Below are 14,925 nucleotides of genomic sequence, written 5' to 3' on the forward strand. Positions count from 1 at the left end.
GACTGCACGTGGCCCAGGGCCAGTGTGTTGCAGGTTGATGGCCAGGTTTGAGGAGCACGGAAGTGCGGGGAGCTGAGAAAATGCGGGGACTCAAAACAAGGACCTTGCCTGATGGCTGAAAAACCCGAAGGCAGGTTCCTACCCAAGGAAGGGAGCTCACCTGAACGGTACAAGCCGAGGGCAGGCCTCAGGTTACACGGCTCTCACTTCGATGTTGATGGGGAAGAATTGGGGCGTCCCTGGGGAAACAATTTCCATGTTTGCGTTGGAGAACATGGATTGTTTCTCGGGTGACCTCGTCTTTCCTGTTGTTTTATTTGTTATTCAGTTTTCCTCAGTCCTCCCTGATTATTTACTTATTATTCTTATTTTCCATTCTTATTTTCCTGTGGTGATGTGTGATTTAACAAAGTTACAACAATAATATAATAAGAATTTCATCCTGAAGGACTTTCCCCTATTTAAATTCAACTTAGTTAAAACATAGTGTTTATCTACTAACTAGTTATATAGTAAACTTTAGAGTTAGGATTTTGATGAGGTCCATAGAAATTAGCCATATCTTATCTAAAAAACCTAGCTGTGAGTTTTGTCCTTGATTTTAAAAGCTTTTTAGTAATAGCTAGTTTAGTTAAGTTGGTTTATATTTACTTACACTGTCTCCCTGCCATAACGCTTTGAAGATAAGCACCCATCTACAAATAAGGTTTGTAAATGCCAAATTCTTGTGTCTACGGCCTCTTCAAAGTATTAAGTTTAGTTAAAATAGAGATCTTAAAACAGGATGTATAGCTGCTATACCATGTAATAGTTAACCAATGTACTTCTAACACTGTAATGTAATCTGTAGCCAAAAACTGTCTGTATAATCAACCACTGTTGCCAATAAAGTTGGAGCAGTCCAGCGCCCTGAAAGAAGGAACAAAGAGGCTGTCTCTGTAATTGTACATTCGCCGACGCCGCATCCCTCTCCGATCGGAAAAAAGTGTACACTCCCCGGCCGCTGGAGCTGGCCTCTGGCAACAAGGAAGGAGATGGAACTTTGGAGGATGCAGGCAGGGGGCAGCGTGGTCCCAGCGGAGCAGGAAGGGAAGTCTGGCTCGGCATCTCAGCGTCCCCTACTGTCACCCCACTGGCCACAGGGCTGATGTTGGAAAGAAGGTACCTGACTTCCTCTCTCAGCAACTCAAGTGCCAACACAGCCGGTGCTTCCAAAACAGGATGGCAGAAAGGAAGGCAGGAGGAAGGGTGGCTACTTTTGTCTTGGTTTAAAAGGACATCTCTTGCTTTGGGGCAGACGGTGCCTTGTGAATTGACTTCAGGCACTTTTGCAGTTGGAGAAACCACCAAAGGGAAGGTTGGATGGATGCCATGAGGCTCCCTCCCATGTACTTCCTGGAGCAGGGATGGGGGTTGACACGGGTCGACAAGATGCCCAGACAGCATCCTGGTGGGGGACACCAAGCCCTCCACTGGGTAGTTTTATACGGCGGGTAGGGAGAGGCTGGGGGAAAGGCACGGCTCCCAGCACGCCTGCAAGGACAGGTCACCTATTAGCTGGGGAGCACCTTGGGGGAGCAGAAAAGCAGGGACGAGGAGCAGGAACCACAGTCAGACCCAGGCACAGCTCCTATTCCCAGCGGCTTCTCCCCGCCTGCTGCTTCTGCATAGGCTGATCCTTGACCCTCCCCCACCCCGTCCCCCCATCTGGAAAACGGCTGCCACCCTCTCTCTTTATTTTGCTCACTCCTGTAAACGGTGCCAGCCTCGCTTCAAACCCTTGACCACAACGCTCAAAGGAGTCCTGCATACTGGGCTGGGCGACCCTCCATTTCCCCGTCCGTTCACTCTTCCACGCGAGAAAGAACATCGAATTGGTTGAAGCCACGCTCTATAGTCACGTTTCTGCTCAAAGCAGCCAGAGGTGACTCCTAAATGACACCAGCAGGGAGACTTCACTTTCATTTTCCTTTAAAGGGAAATGGCTCGGATTCTTCGGATTCCAAATTGAAGCGTCTTTCGGCAGGCGGCACAACATGCCACGCGACCTGCTGTCTGCTGGGGTCTGTCACCCTCTGCCTCTCGCAGGCTCACATTTGCTATCCAGATGCTCTCTGAGGTCCCGACAGCCCCTGCCTAAACGGGTGAAGGGCCCAAGGCTAGGCTGCCTGGAGCCCACCATCTCTCTGGTCCAAAGTGCCCGGGTGGGTTTGAGCAGTAGGATGGGGTGTCTACAGTTGGGAAGGGACTGTGAGCCTCGGGGCAGGCAGGACTCCAGAGAAACTGTGATGCTCTGAAACCACTCACCGCGTCAACCCCCACCTGCCCCAAGTCTGATAGGCCCTTCCTGTTCTGCTGGCTGGAACAGGGGGAGCAAGGAGACGCGGCCCCTCAGTGGGTGGGGGTTATCTGCTCTGCCCTGCTTACCTGGGCACCCACCGGCCCTAGACTATAGCCGCCCAGAATAAATGGCAGGCTGCTGCTGCTTTCACCTCCCCCAGCGCCCACTGGGAACGGGGCTCCGCTCTGCCCATCAGTCCACGGGGTGAAACCCAAACAACCCTGTCCCGGGCCTCACATCCTGCTGCCCATCTCCACGCATGCTCGGGAATTCTGACTTCCCAGCCAGCTGTTGGCCCCTGTGTCTGTCATGCTGTCTCACTTCTCTGTGTCTTGTCTTCATTCCTGGAGCTCTGCACCTTCCCCTCTTCCCCCCTCAGCACTCAGCCAGGCATGGCCCCTCTAGGAGCTTCCCTGACACCCAGCCTGAGTCTGACACCTGCTGCAGGCACCTCGCCCAGGCCGCCCTTTTCCATCACAGGCATCCTCTTAGCTGCTGTCATCTGCTCTGAGCCGAAAATGGTGGAATGCCAGTGAACGCATAAAAGTCAACCTGGTCTCTGTCCATCTGGAGGGAAGGAAGCGTGTCTGATCGTCTCCACCCAAGGCCCAGTTGAGTGTTGGCCAAAGGGGGCTGACCCGCCATCTGTCCTGCCTGCAGGGCTTCAGCTCCTGCTGTGTGAGCCCACTGCTGCCCAAGTGCTGGCTCAGCCCATCAGTCCCAGGCAGATAAAGCCCCAGATGGGAACGCTGTCTGGGACCAAGCCTGGGCCTCTGCTTGCTTTGCTGCCGGAAGGGCAGACCCCAGCAGAGCCCCTCTCCACTCAGCAATGCCCTGTCTCCTGCCCGCCCATGATGCTGGGGTCCTAGCATAGCCACATCACCTTGTGCCATCCATGGTGATGGTGACGATGATGGTGGTGGTGGTGAAGATGATGGTGATAGCAATGACGATGGTGACAGTGATGGTGACAGTGATGATGACAGTGATAATGATGAAGACGATGGTGACAATGATGGTGATAGTGATGAAGATGCTGGTGATAATGATGAAAATGATGGTGACAGTGATGGTGATGGTGACAGTGAGATGATGGTGACAGTGATGAAGATGATAGTGATAGTGATGAAGATGATGGTGATAACGATGATAGTGATAGTGATGGTGACAGTGATGATGATGGTGATAGTGATGAAGACAATGGTGACAATGATGGTGATAGTGATGAAGATGCTGGTGATAATGATGAAAATGATGGTGACAGTGATGGTGATGACGGTGATAGTGATGATGATGGTGACAGTGATGAAGATGACAGTGATAATGATGAAGACGATGGTGACAATGATGGTGATGGTGATGATGATGATGGTGATAGTGATGAAGATGCTGGTGACAGTGATGGTGATAGTGATGGTGATAGTGATGAAGATGATGGTGATAACGATGATGGTGACAGTGATGGTGATGATGATACTGAAGATGATGGTGACAGTGATGACGATGACGGTGATAATGATGAAGACGATGGTGACAATGATGGTGACAGTGATGAAGATGATGGTGACAGTGATGAAGATGATGGTGATAGTGATGAAGATGATAGTGATAATGATGAAGATGATGGTGATAGTGATGACGATGGTGATAATGATGATGATGGTGATAGTGATGATGATGACAGTGATAATGATGAAGACGATGGTGACAATGATGGTGATGGTGACAGTGATGGTGATAGTGATGAAGATGCTGGTGATAACGATGATGGTGATAGTGATGGTGACAGTGATGAAGATGGTGATAGTGATGGTGATGATGGTGACAGTGATGATGATAGTGATAATGATGAAGATGATGGTGACAGTGATGGTGACAGTGATGGTGATGGTGATACTGAAGATGATGGTGACAGTGATGAAGATGCTGGTGACAGTTATGGTGATAGTGATGGTGATAGTGATGAAGATGATGGTGATAACAATGATGGTGATAGTGACGGTGACAGTGATGATGACGGTGATAATCAAGATGATGGTGACAGTGATGAAGATGCGGTGGTCATGTGATGGCGATGGTGACGATAACGACGCTGCTGGTGGTGATGATGACAGCAATCCTTTTCACGAGTACTCCCATGCCAGGCATTGTATCAACAGCCTCATTTAACTCTACAACAATCAGGTGGCAAGGGACTGCTTTCCACTTTGTCACTGCTGAAAATGAGGCTCAGGGACATTAAGTCACTTACCTCAGGTCACTCTGGCAGCAGGAGAGCCAGGACTCAACCCCAGGCAATTTTGCTTCAAAGCTCTGGCATGTAACCATCTGTGGGCCTGGGCCTCTGTGCCAGCATTCCGTGTGCCAGCCCGGTCCTGCTGTGGCCACCCCCACTTCACCTGAAGCCCCTGAGGCCCAGAGAGGTGAGGTGAGGTGATCTCCTTGCTCAGGCCACAGGGCAGAGGCAAGATTAGAACAGCAGGGTCCACCTGCTGCTTCCCCTCCAGTGTTACAGGTGGTTTCACGGAGGGGCAGGGACCCCCATTCTCCCAGGGGCACCTCTGTCCTTGGAAGCGCTCTGCCCAGAGATGCTGGTGGAGGACTTACTTCTCTCTGTTGAATATGATGAATTCCTTCCGCACCGTCTCCAAGCATTGCTGGAGGTGTCCATTCTGTCAAAGAGCACAGAGAGGGGACCATGGTGATGGAGCATCCTCCAGGGGCGATAATGAGCAGAGGCGGATCTAAATGGGACCAAGGATGCTTGGGGCTGGGGACACGCTAGGGGCTGACGCAGCCCTGATTGTCCAGACACATGCTACGGACAGGCCCGTCAGACAAAGATGCTTCTCATCATTTTAAACCATTAAATCCAAGGTAAAAGCCGTGGTGAAATGGACTTACAGGAGTTCTGGTTGTGGCTCAGTGGTTGCGAACCCAACTAGTATCCGTGAGAATGCACGTTTGATCCCTGGCCTCGCTCAGTGGGTTAAGGATCCGGCGTGGCCATGAGCTACAGTGCAGGTCAGATGCGGCTCGGATTCACCATTGCTGTGGCTGTGGTGTAGGCTGGCAGCTGCAGCTCCGATCTGACCTCTAGCCTGGGAACTTCCATATGCCATAGGTGCGGCCCTAAAAAGACCAAAACCAAACCGAACCAAACCAAAAAAAACCCCGCTGTGCGTTCACAATCATGACCTAGCTTTCCTGCTCCCGTGAATGTTGATGAGGTCGAATGGAGAAGCGTGGGGGGGAGGGAGAAATGCAAGGCCACCGTGCAAAGGCGCTCATTCTCTTCAAGAACAAGGGCCAAGGGCCGCCCGCCTCCCAAATGCTCATGGCACCCCCTGCGGGACCCCCCCGCCCCCACCCCATTTTTGCACCCTATGAACACATGCCTGGGCTTCCCCAGGCCAGTGTCTGCGTTACTCTCAGCAGGCCCAGGCCCAGGGCCCACCATACTGTTAGGGGCTCCAAAAATGATTAATTTGTTTTAAAATTAGCCACCCCCCCAATGAACTTTTAGCATGGCAAGTTACAGTCAAGTTCATACCACTGTCATCACGATCTAATGTTTACTGTATTTTTAATGGAGGAGGGGCCAGCGGTGGGTTGAAGGGGACCTTCCAGAAGATACGCCAAAGTGCTAACGCCCAGGACCGATAAATGGGCTCTTATTTGGAAACAGGGTCTTTGCAGATGGAACTAGTTAAGACGAGGTCAGACTGGAGCAAGGTGGGCCCTTAAATCCAGTGACTGGTGTCCTTAAAAAAAGGCTGTGCCAAGACAGACACGGAGAGGAAAATGCCCCGTGACGGTGAAGGCGGAGACCAGAACGATGCAGCCGCAAGCCAAGGAATGGCAGGGGCTGCCGGCCACCCTCGGGAGCTAGGGGGCAGGGAAGGACCCTCGCTACGGCCTTTGAAGGAGCATAATAGCTCTGCCCATGCCTTGAACTTGAACGTCTGGCCTCCAGGACTGAGTCAATACCACTGCAGTTGTTTTAAGCCACGCAGCAAGTGACACTGCCTGACGGCAGCCTGGAAAGTTAACACAGGGACCCACAGAGGTGCACGTGGAGTGGAGAGCGTGGCCCCGGGTGCCTCCACGGCATAGAGGCTTTGCAGAGGGTGCTGGGGGCTGCTTGGCACAGCTGCGGTGTCATGCAGCATCATTTCTCCTGCTCCTGCTTAGGGATATGGATGTGGCTGCCCCAGGAGCTGTGCCTACGTGAATGATGGGAGCACAGACACGTCTGCCTCCAAGGATGCTTTCCCAGTGCCTCGCGATGAAAGACTGCTCATTTGATGGGGGCATTTCATTTACTGCAAATAAAGGTAAGTGGAAGGGGGAAGCTGCCAGCCCCCGTCTGGCTAAGCAGCAGCCCGGCCCAATCACCGTCACTGGAGTCTAGGATTCCTCTCTCCCTGGGGTCTGCTCAGGGGACAGGGCTCACCAGGGGACAGCTGTCCTTCGTGCCATCTTTGGACCTGTTCTTCGCCAACCTCTTCTTCTTTTTGTGAAGCGGTTTGGATTCGAGAATCATTTCTTCAAGTTCAAATGTGGGATCGCAGTTCAACCTCCCTTTCTGAAAGGAAGCAGAAAGGAGACAGGGTCTTTTTTCCATCCATCGTGCAACAAGGAACCACTAACTCCTACGCTGCGGTACCCCAGCCACGCTTTTTCCTGCTGATGCCAAGTGACACCTGCTCACTGCCTATGTCACTCAGGTAGCCCCGTCATCCCCACCCACCTGCACCCACCTGCCAGATGGGCAACCCCATCTGTTGACATCCACACGTTTCCTTAACCTCCTGTGCGTGTTCATTTCACGAGGTCGACTTCGGTTTTCCAGTCTGATATTTGTGCTTATTTTATCACAGCTTCCTTCTCATGTCACGACTATCTTTTCTACAAATTTCGCTTGTAACAACTGCATTTAAATATGCCATTTCTCGGGAGCTCCCAGCATGGCTCAACGGAAACGAATCTGACTAGCAATCGTAAGGATGCGTGTTTGATCCCCGGCCTCACTCAGTGGGTTAAGGATCCGGCATTGCCGTGAGCTGTGGTGTAGGTCGCAGACACAGCTCGGATCTGACGTCGCTGTGGCTGTGGCGTAGGCCAGTGGCTGCAGCTCTGATTCGACCCCTAGACTGGGAACCTCCATATGTTACAGGTATGGCCCTAAAAAAAGAGACCCCCCCAAAAAATTGCCATTTTTGGCCAATATCTACCTAATTCCCCACCCGGGCCCCCTGGCCCCCTGTAGCTGGGGCCAGCTGACCCTCAGGCCTGGCCCTGCTCCATGCCAGGCTCCAGCCACTTTGGTCAGAGGCAAGACCGGCCTCCCCAGCGTATCCCTGGTGGCTCTTTTTCATCCCGGGATCCGGTCCAGGACGCCGGCCCTCTCCGGAAGCACAGTTTGGTGGTTGTAACACCAACAGGTTGTTCAAACATCACCCAGTCCTGCTGGTTTCTGACTGTGGACATATTTTTAATCTCTTTGGGACTCAGGCCATTATCTTTAAGGTCTGGATAAGAATTCCTCCCTCATCGGAGATTAAATAAGTGAATGAAGTTCTTCAGGTAGGGCCACGTGGGAAGCGAGTCCCCGAGTCAGTGCACCTGCTCCTGATAGGATGGGGGCTAGGGAGGAGAGGGACCAGGCACAGCCCTGGGAGCCAGCCAGCCTTGCCACTAAGTGCTACCTCCTCGTCCTTCGCTTGCATGGCTCTGAGGGAGACACGTGACCTCTCTCTGCCTCAGTTTCCTCCTCCGTGTAAAACGCAGCAGGCTCAGAGGGCCGATGACAGTTAACCGAGATAGTGTCTGCAAAACTTCTGGAACAGATGCTGCCTGATCTGTGGCAAGCCTGCAAGGACTGACCATTCCCTTTGCTGCCCTGCAGTCGCCTGGCCACCTCCCATGGGAGCCCTGGCCTTAAACTGCAACTTGTAAGCGAGGCTCTCGCTACTTGCAATCAAACTGGCCTTGGCCAGGCTGCCTCACCTCCACCATGTCAGCCAGGGCCCTGCCACAGCTGGCGCAGGAGGAAGAACCAGGCTTTGAGCCCTGTGAAGTGCCCTGCTCCCATCCACAAGCTCCCTGACAACTGGCACCCAGACCTTTCTTTACCTGGGAGTCACCTGGGGCTGTGCCCAGTGTCTGCACGTGCAGGTGCTCGGCTCAGTGAATGCAGGAGGCATGGCTGGCACACCCCACACACAGAGCCCACAGGTGGCCAAGCAAAATCCCCGCCCTCTTGCCGTGCAAGGAAGGGGAGGGGCACTGACTGAGCAGCCACTGGGTCACCAGCCCCGGGCACCTGTCTTCGCATAGCTGTCCGAGGGGCTCCGAGGAGGCAGGGAGCCCCTGAAGCAGAGGCAGCTCTGGGGTCACAGCAAGGAGGGGGCTGTGCTGGACCGCAGCCCAGGATTGGGGTCCCATTGATCACTCCTCCTCCAGTGCTCTGTGCAGGCTCCCAGGAGGAAAGCCAACCATCCCCCCAGCCCCCAGCTTCCCCGCGTCCACCCCTCACTTGTTTCCCATGGGCTTTGTGGTTGTCCCTTGCCCGGCAGGAAAGGCAGGTGGGTGTTTCCAGACTGTCCCAGGGGCCAGGTTTCTCTCTGGGGGAGAGTTTATTCTCAGAAGCCCCCTGGCTGGCTTCCAGGCCCCCCTCTGCCCCTACTGTTCATCTCAGCCCCTACCAGTGCCGCCCTGCCAACACCTCCCTGCCAGCAACACTCTGGGCTGTGGTCCTTACACCCTCATGCCCTCGTATTTTCTGCTTTACTCTGCTCCTGTGATAGAGGCGTCTCGCTCTTCTTTGAAGCCCAAGCTTTCTGCTGCCTCGAGGTGGCATGCGACCTTGCGACTTTGATGGTCCCTCTGTCTGGATGGTTCTATCCCAGCTCTGCAAGCCTGGTTCCCTCGCTTGGTTCAGATCTCTGCATCTCTACCTGAAAGCGGCCCCTGCCTCTTCATCCTTCATTCCGGTTTCTCCCTGTCCTCTTAGCTTGTTCTGTGGGTAGTAAGCCCCCACGGGCTACCAGGTAGCAGGTTACGCAGGTACTGCTAGTTCTCTGTCATCCTCTACCTGACAGCCCGTGAAAACCGGGCTCATCTGCTCCCGTTACCCCGCTGTCCCTCCACCCCGGGGGAGACCTGGACATGCGCACAGAGCATGTGACTCATCAAGAAAAAAGATGCTCTGTGCCCATGAGGACCTGATACAGGGAGAGAAGCTGCCCCCAAAGGACCTGGGAAATCGGGTCAAATCCACCCTGAGCCTCAGTGAGACGGAACCTCTCTGGTGCTCCGGTGACGGAGGTCGGCTTCCGGGGTCCTCCTGTGTGCCCAGGTGGGGGGCCCTGCGGGGACACCATCAGACAGGACCACACTCACATTGGGCACGAAGCCTGGCGTCAGCGCCTTCTCCAACACCGCGTCCCAGTTCATGTCGGCCAAGTAGGGTGCGCTCTGGACGTCACCAAGGCTGGACAGGCGGCTCTCGGGGTCCTTGGTCAGGAGCTGCAGGCAAAGGGCAAAAATAGGCTCGCTTAGGAGTTCCCGTGGTGGCGCAGTGGTTAACGAATCCAACTAGGAATGATGGGGTTGCGGGTTCGATCCCTGGCCTCACTCAGTGGGTTAAGGATCCGGTGTTGCCATGAACTGTGGTGTAGGTTGCAGAAGTGGCTTGGATCCCGTGTTGCTGTGGCTCTGGCGTAGGCTGGTGGCTACAGCTCCAATTAGACCCCTAGCCTGGGAACCTCCATATGCTGCAGGAGCAGCCCTAGAAAAGGCAAAAAGACAAAAAAAAAAAAAAATATATATATATATATATACACATAGATGTATGCTCGCTTGGATGGCACACCCCACTGAGGTTCAAGAGACTCTGAAGGCGGAGTCTGGGCAAAATGAACCCCCACCCCCGCTTCCCACTTTCCATCCATTCCTGCCCTGTCTGGGCTGCTGCGCTGGAAATGTCACCCACACTCATGTCTTCATAACCAGGGAGGAACTGAGGGGTCAGGCTGCCTCCCCAAGGTCATCCAGCAAGGGGCTCGCTGGGGCAGGGATTGGATTTTCAGCTGCCGTGCTCCCTCCGGGACTCATGCCCTGTGACATGACACGTCTCAACCATGTCTGCAGAGGCTTCCAATTAAAAAGAAAAAGGATTAGCCGCCTTGTTTCAGGATCTTCAGCTTGGTAACGAGATGCACAAAGCATAGTGAAATTGATCCCTGAACAGCTATGAGGTGACCTCTGCAGCCTGACGGAGGGGCCTCATTTGTAGCCAAGGGGACAATTTTTAGCTTCTCAAATAGAGTTTCTGCTAATAAGGGGTGATGCAGAAAAAAAAAAAAAAGACATATTATTACCTTGCATCCAGGGGGACTTTCAGCTTTCAAACCACTTTAGCTTATCTGGTGCAAAGAACACTTGGGATGGAAATAAATGATGAGGCCCAGCCCTGGGATGGCCAATTTGTAGCCGTGGGGCCTCAGGTAAGCTACCGACTGCCTTGCAAGCGTTTCCTGCTCCGAAAGCAGGAAGGATAATGGAAACTCCTCCACCTGCTGCTCATGGTTCGGATGAGACCCAAAGGGGGTTGGTAAGGACCTGGGATGCGCTAAGGCAGGACCCCCCGCAGATGGGGGTCGGAATCAGGACTGCCAGTCTGCACCCACCTGTCACTGCTCCAAGTGGGCTGGAGTCACAGCACCTGAGGGACACCCGGCAGGGAACCCCCTGCTGATCGTGGTGGCCTCTCTCTAGGAGCTGCCCCAAACCACAGGTGCAGATGTCAGGAGAGACGCCACTTCAGTGCCCTGCGTGTGTGTGTTTGGGGGTTACTATTTAGGCAGCAGTTCATTCTCTGATGCCCTGGGTGGGTGGCAGGGTAAGATGTTGGCAGGTGGGAAGGGCTTCCAGGTGAGTCTGGTCAGCGGCTGGGGTTAAGGACCACTGATGCCTAAGACCCAGGAGGTGAGCCTCCCCTAAAGGAATATAACTGATGAGTGATCCCAGGAGTCATCTACGGGGGCTTGGAGCTGACACTCAGAATTCAGAGAGCCTGGATTTATACTCTCCTCTGCCCTCGAGCAGCCCTGTGGCACTGATTGAATGATTTTCCTTCCCTAAGCCTCACCTTCCTCATCTCTCCTCTGGGAGTAATAACCCAATTCAGCTCCCAGGGCTAAGTGAGGAGAGCCACCAGGTGGCCCAGGACATAACATGCCCCCAACCGGGGCTGGCTGCTGGCGTCACCATTCCTTCATTAAGGTGACTGGCGCCAACCACAGGCAAGGCTTGACTCTGTCACCTGGAGGATTCCGAGTAAGTCAGGCCGAATGCCAGCCTCACAGGGAGCGTGCCACGACCCACTGCCTGTGCTGGATGCCAGCCAGCCTGAGGACCATCTGGCGAGCCTGCCAGAAGGCACCCTACGGGACCCACCCCACAGTTTCTGATTCGGAAGGCCTGCGGTGGAGCCTGAGAATCTGCCTTTCCAATAAGCTCCCACGCGATGCTGCTGGTGCAGGAACCACATGTGGAGAACCACCGCTTTATTCTACTAGTAAGAGTTCGGAAACAGTCAGGAGATGCCCAGTGTGTAAAGCTCAGTGAGTTTAAAGATGATGTGTATATTAAAAAAAATTTTTTTTCCCGTTTTTACAGACACACCTGTGGCATACGGAAGTTCCCCGGTGAGGGGTCGAATCAGAGCTGCAGCTGCCAGCCTACACCACAGCCACAGCCACACTGGATCCAAGCCACATCTTCGACCAATGCCACAGCTCACAGCAACACTGGATCCTTTAACCCACTGAGCGAGGCCAGGGATCCAACCAACATCCTCATGGATACTAGTCGGGTTCTTAACTCGCTGAGACACAACGGGAGCTCCTGATTTGTACAATTTTTAAAGAACCACAGGCATTAAATGTTTCTAATTATTAGAAGCTTGTAGTGGAGTGAAAAGAGCCGGAGGGCTTTGCTGCCACAGATGTGACTCCGAGCCACACCCTCCCGCCCCTGGTCCAGCAGCTTTGTGGTCTCGATGCCAGAGGGCGAGAGCGTTCTGATGAGGAGTTAGAGCCCCGCTTAGTTTGCTGTCTCCACCGCTGTCCCTCGCCCGTTTGCTCACTCCTCAGTCTGCTGCCCTGCCTGCCTGATCCTGCACCGAGAGACCGGCTCCCCGGCCAGCCGCCTTACCTTCTTCAGCAGGGCGACCATGCCCTTGCACCACGTGGAGGAGTAGTGGACGCGCTCCACCCTGAACATGTTCAAAATCTCATCGATGGGCGTCGCCGAGTGGATCTCATACGGTCTCTGCAGCCAAGGGACAGCGGGGGCATCAGAGACAGCGAGACAGCCCGCGGAAGATGCCGCGCCGTGTTAAACAGACACAGAGGACAGACTTGCGGCTGCAAGGGGCTGGGTCCGGGGGTGGACTGGGAGTTTGGGATGAGCAGATGCAAACGATTACGGGTAGGATGGATAAACCACAAGATCCCACTGTTCAGCACAGGGAAGTCTATTCAACATCCTGTGATAAAACGTAACGGAAAAGAATGTGAAAGATAACTGGTACATATCCATAACCGAATCGCTTTGTTGTACAGCAGAAATGAACACAATGCCGGCAGTGCTTTAATGTTACACGTCAAATAAATTACCAACAAAAACCCAGAAAACCCCCAACTGTGTGTTTCGAGGGGTGGTGTATAACCCTTCAGGCTAACAGAGGGTGTTGCTCTCACATGGCTGAGCAGGTGGACTGGACCTGTGTATACCAGTGACCGGGCCACAGGGCAGTGAGGAAACCTGGCTGGTGGGTGTTCTCCTATGGCCAAAGGAGCGGAAGTGACCTGACAAAAGGTAAGAGACATAGACAGGAGTGGGGAGAAGGAGCGGCCCTCACCAACCACAGCCCCCAGCTACGGGCAGGCCTTGGCTGCACCTTCCTTGCCCTGGCTGAACTGGCCTGGGAGGCAGCAGGGCCAGATCGGGGTCTGTTGGGCAGAAGGATGCCAGATGCTGGGCCTCGTCCACCTGCCATCCTCTCCTCCCCACAGGGAGGGAGCATAAGCCCCGAAGCCCCGTTCTCCGATTCCCAGCTTGCTGTAGCGTTAAAACTCCTGGCAGTTCTCTCGACATTGCCCTGGGCGGTTTCTTGCCTCTAAGCATCTCTCAAAGCTCAAGAAAGCTTTCTTGATTGGGACCCTGGGGAAGGGTTGGACAGAGCCTGAATGTCAGCTCCACTCCCTCCACTCCTCCCTCCAAGGAACCGCTGTCTCTCTGAGCCTCTTCACCCCCCGCCTGGCTCTACCTTCTAAGAAGTGTTCGGATGGCTCAGGGCTAGAGCAGGCAACTGTTTCCTGAGCAGGGATGTTTCAACAACCACCCTCATCCCGGAGAAACTGGGAGGTATGAGCACATCGTTAATCCAGGTGAACTTGGTTGTCCCATGGAATTCCTGCTGCAGGCGCCTCGAAAGTGGGATCACAGCTCCCCATCTCCGTGCTCAGTGTCTGCGGACCAGCAGGTCCCAGAGCATGACAGCAACAAGGATGTGGCTCGTCCACCCACCATTGCGGATTGAACACTGACCACGAGCCCAGACACTACGGGGGCTCCCACCGTTTATGAAGAGCCTGCTCCAACCTCCTGGAACTTGGATTCCCACGGGGATGCTGCATATAGGAGGGGTCAACCCAAGATGCCGAGGGGCCTGAGCTCTGCGGGGGGTACAACCCCCTGGAATGAAGGAGCGTAGGTCTTTACCAAACAGGGCTCTGCGGGGGAAGATGCCCGCCCACACGCGTGCGCCTGTGCCTTCTGATAGGTCCACCCAGAGAGGGGCCTCTTCCTGATTGGCTGCCTCCTCCCTCATCTGTTAACCGAATCAGGAATCCCCGTCCTCACCCCCCGCCGCCCAGTAGGCAAAACCACCAACAATGGGCTCCCTACAAAGTCTAGTTAGCTTGACATGCTAACATTCTTTAAATCTTTCTTCAAACATGTTTTAATTTAACGGGATGGAGAATATGGTTTCAGTTTTAATATTTTTAAATTTCCAGCAAGGAACTATACTCAGTATTTTGTAATAACCCGTAAGGGAAAAGAATCTGAAAATGAATGTGTGTGTGTGTGTGTGTGTGTGAGAATCACTGTGTTGTACACTTGAAACTAACATGATTTGGTAAATCAACTATACTTCAATAAAAGAAAGAATTTTAAAAATGTCCACCCAAAGCTGCTTCCCTGTTTGGTATTCGCAGGACGCCACCAGTAATAACAACCATAATTAGAAATGAGAGTGGGAGTTCCCCTTGCGGCTCAGTGGAAATGAATCTGACTGGCATCCATGAGGACACAGGCTCGATCCCCGGCCTCGCTCAGTGGTGTTGCCCGGTGAGCTGTGGTGTAGGTCGCAGACACGGCTGGGATCTGGAGTTGCTGGGGCTGTGGTGTAGGCTGGCAGCCTCCAATTCAGCCCCTAGCCTGGGAACCTTCATATGCCGAGGGTGCAGCCCCCAAAAGACAAAAAAACAAAACAAAACCAAATAAGA

General features: G+C 53.6%; 1 protein-coding gene across 4 annotated transcripts in view; it reads right to left on the reverse strand.

Moving 5' to 3' along the window:
• Nucleotides 1-14,925, reverse strand: part of STK32B (serine/threonine kinase 32B) — a 362,927-nt gene that overhangs the window by 16,941 nt on the left and 331,061 nt on the right. For 3 of the 4 annotated variants that reach the window (XM_084973817.1, XM_021100993.2, XM_084973815.1), the window contains 4 exons: nt 12,566-12,682; nt 9,749-9,874; nt 6,798-6,929; nt 4,949-5,013 (listed from right to left, as the gene is read on the reverse strand). In XM_084973817.1, the coding sequence (XP_084829943.1) occupies nt 4,949-5,013; nt 6,798-6,929; nt 9,749-9,874; nt 12,566-12,682 (440 nt within the window). Of the gene's footprint in view, nt 1-160; nt 240-4,948; nt 5,014-6,797; nt 6,930-9,748; nt 9,875-12,565; nt 12,683-14,925 lie in introns of all 4 variants that reach the window. The other variant, XM_084973816.1, reaches the window with a different exon arrangement.

The sequence above is a fragment of the Sus scrofa genome, chromosome 8 (genome assembly GCF_054392235.1).
Source record: "Sus scrofa isolate SSC_HxYL_T2T_F1_AM1 chromosome 8, Sscrofa_HxYL_maternal_Yorkshire_Landrace_v2.0, whole genome shotgun sequence".
NCBI classification, from domain to species: domain Eukaryota; kingdom Metazoa; phylum Chordata; class Mammalia; order Artiodactyla; family Suidae; genus Sus; species Sus scrofa.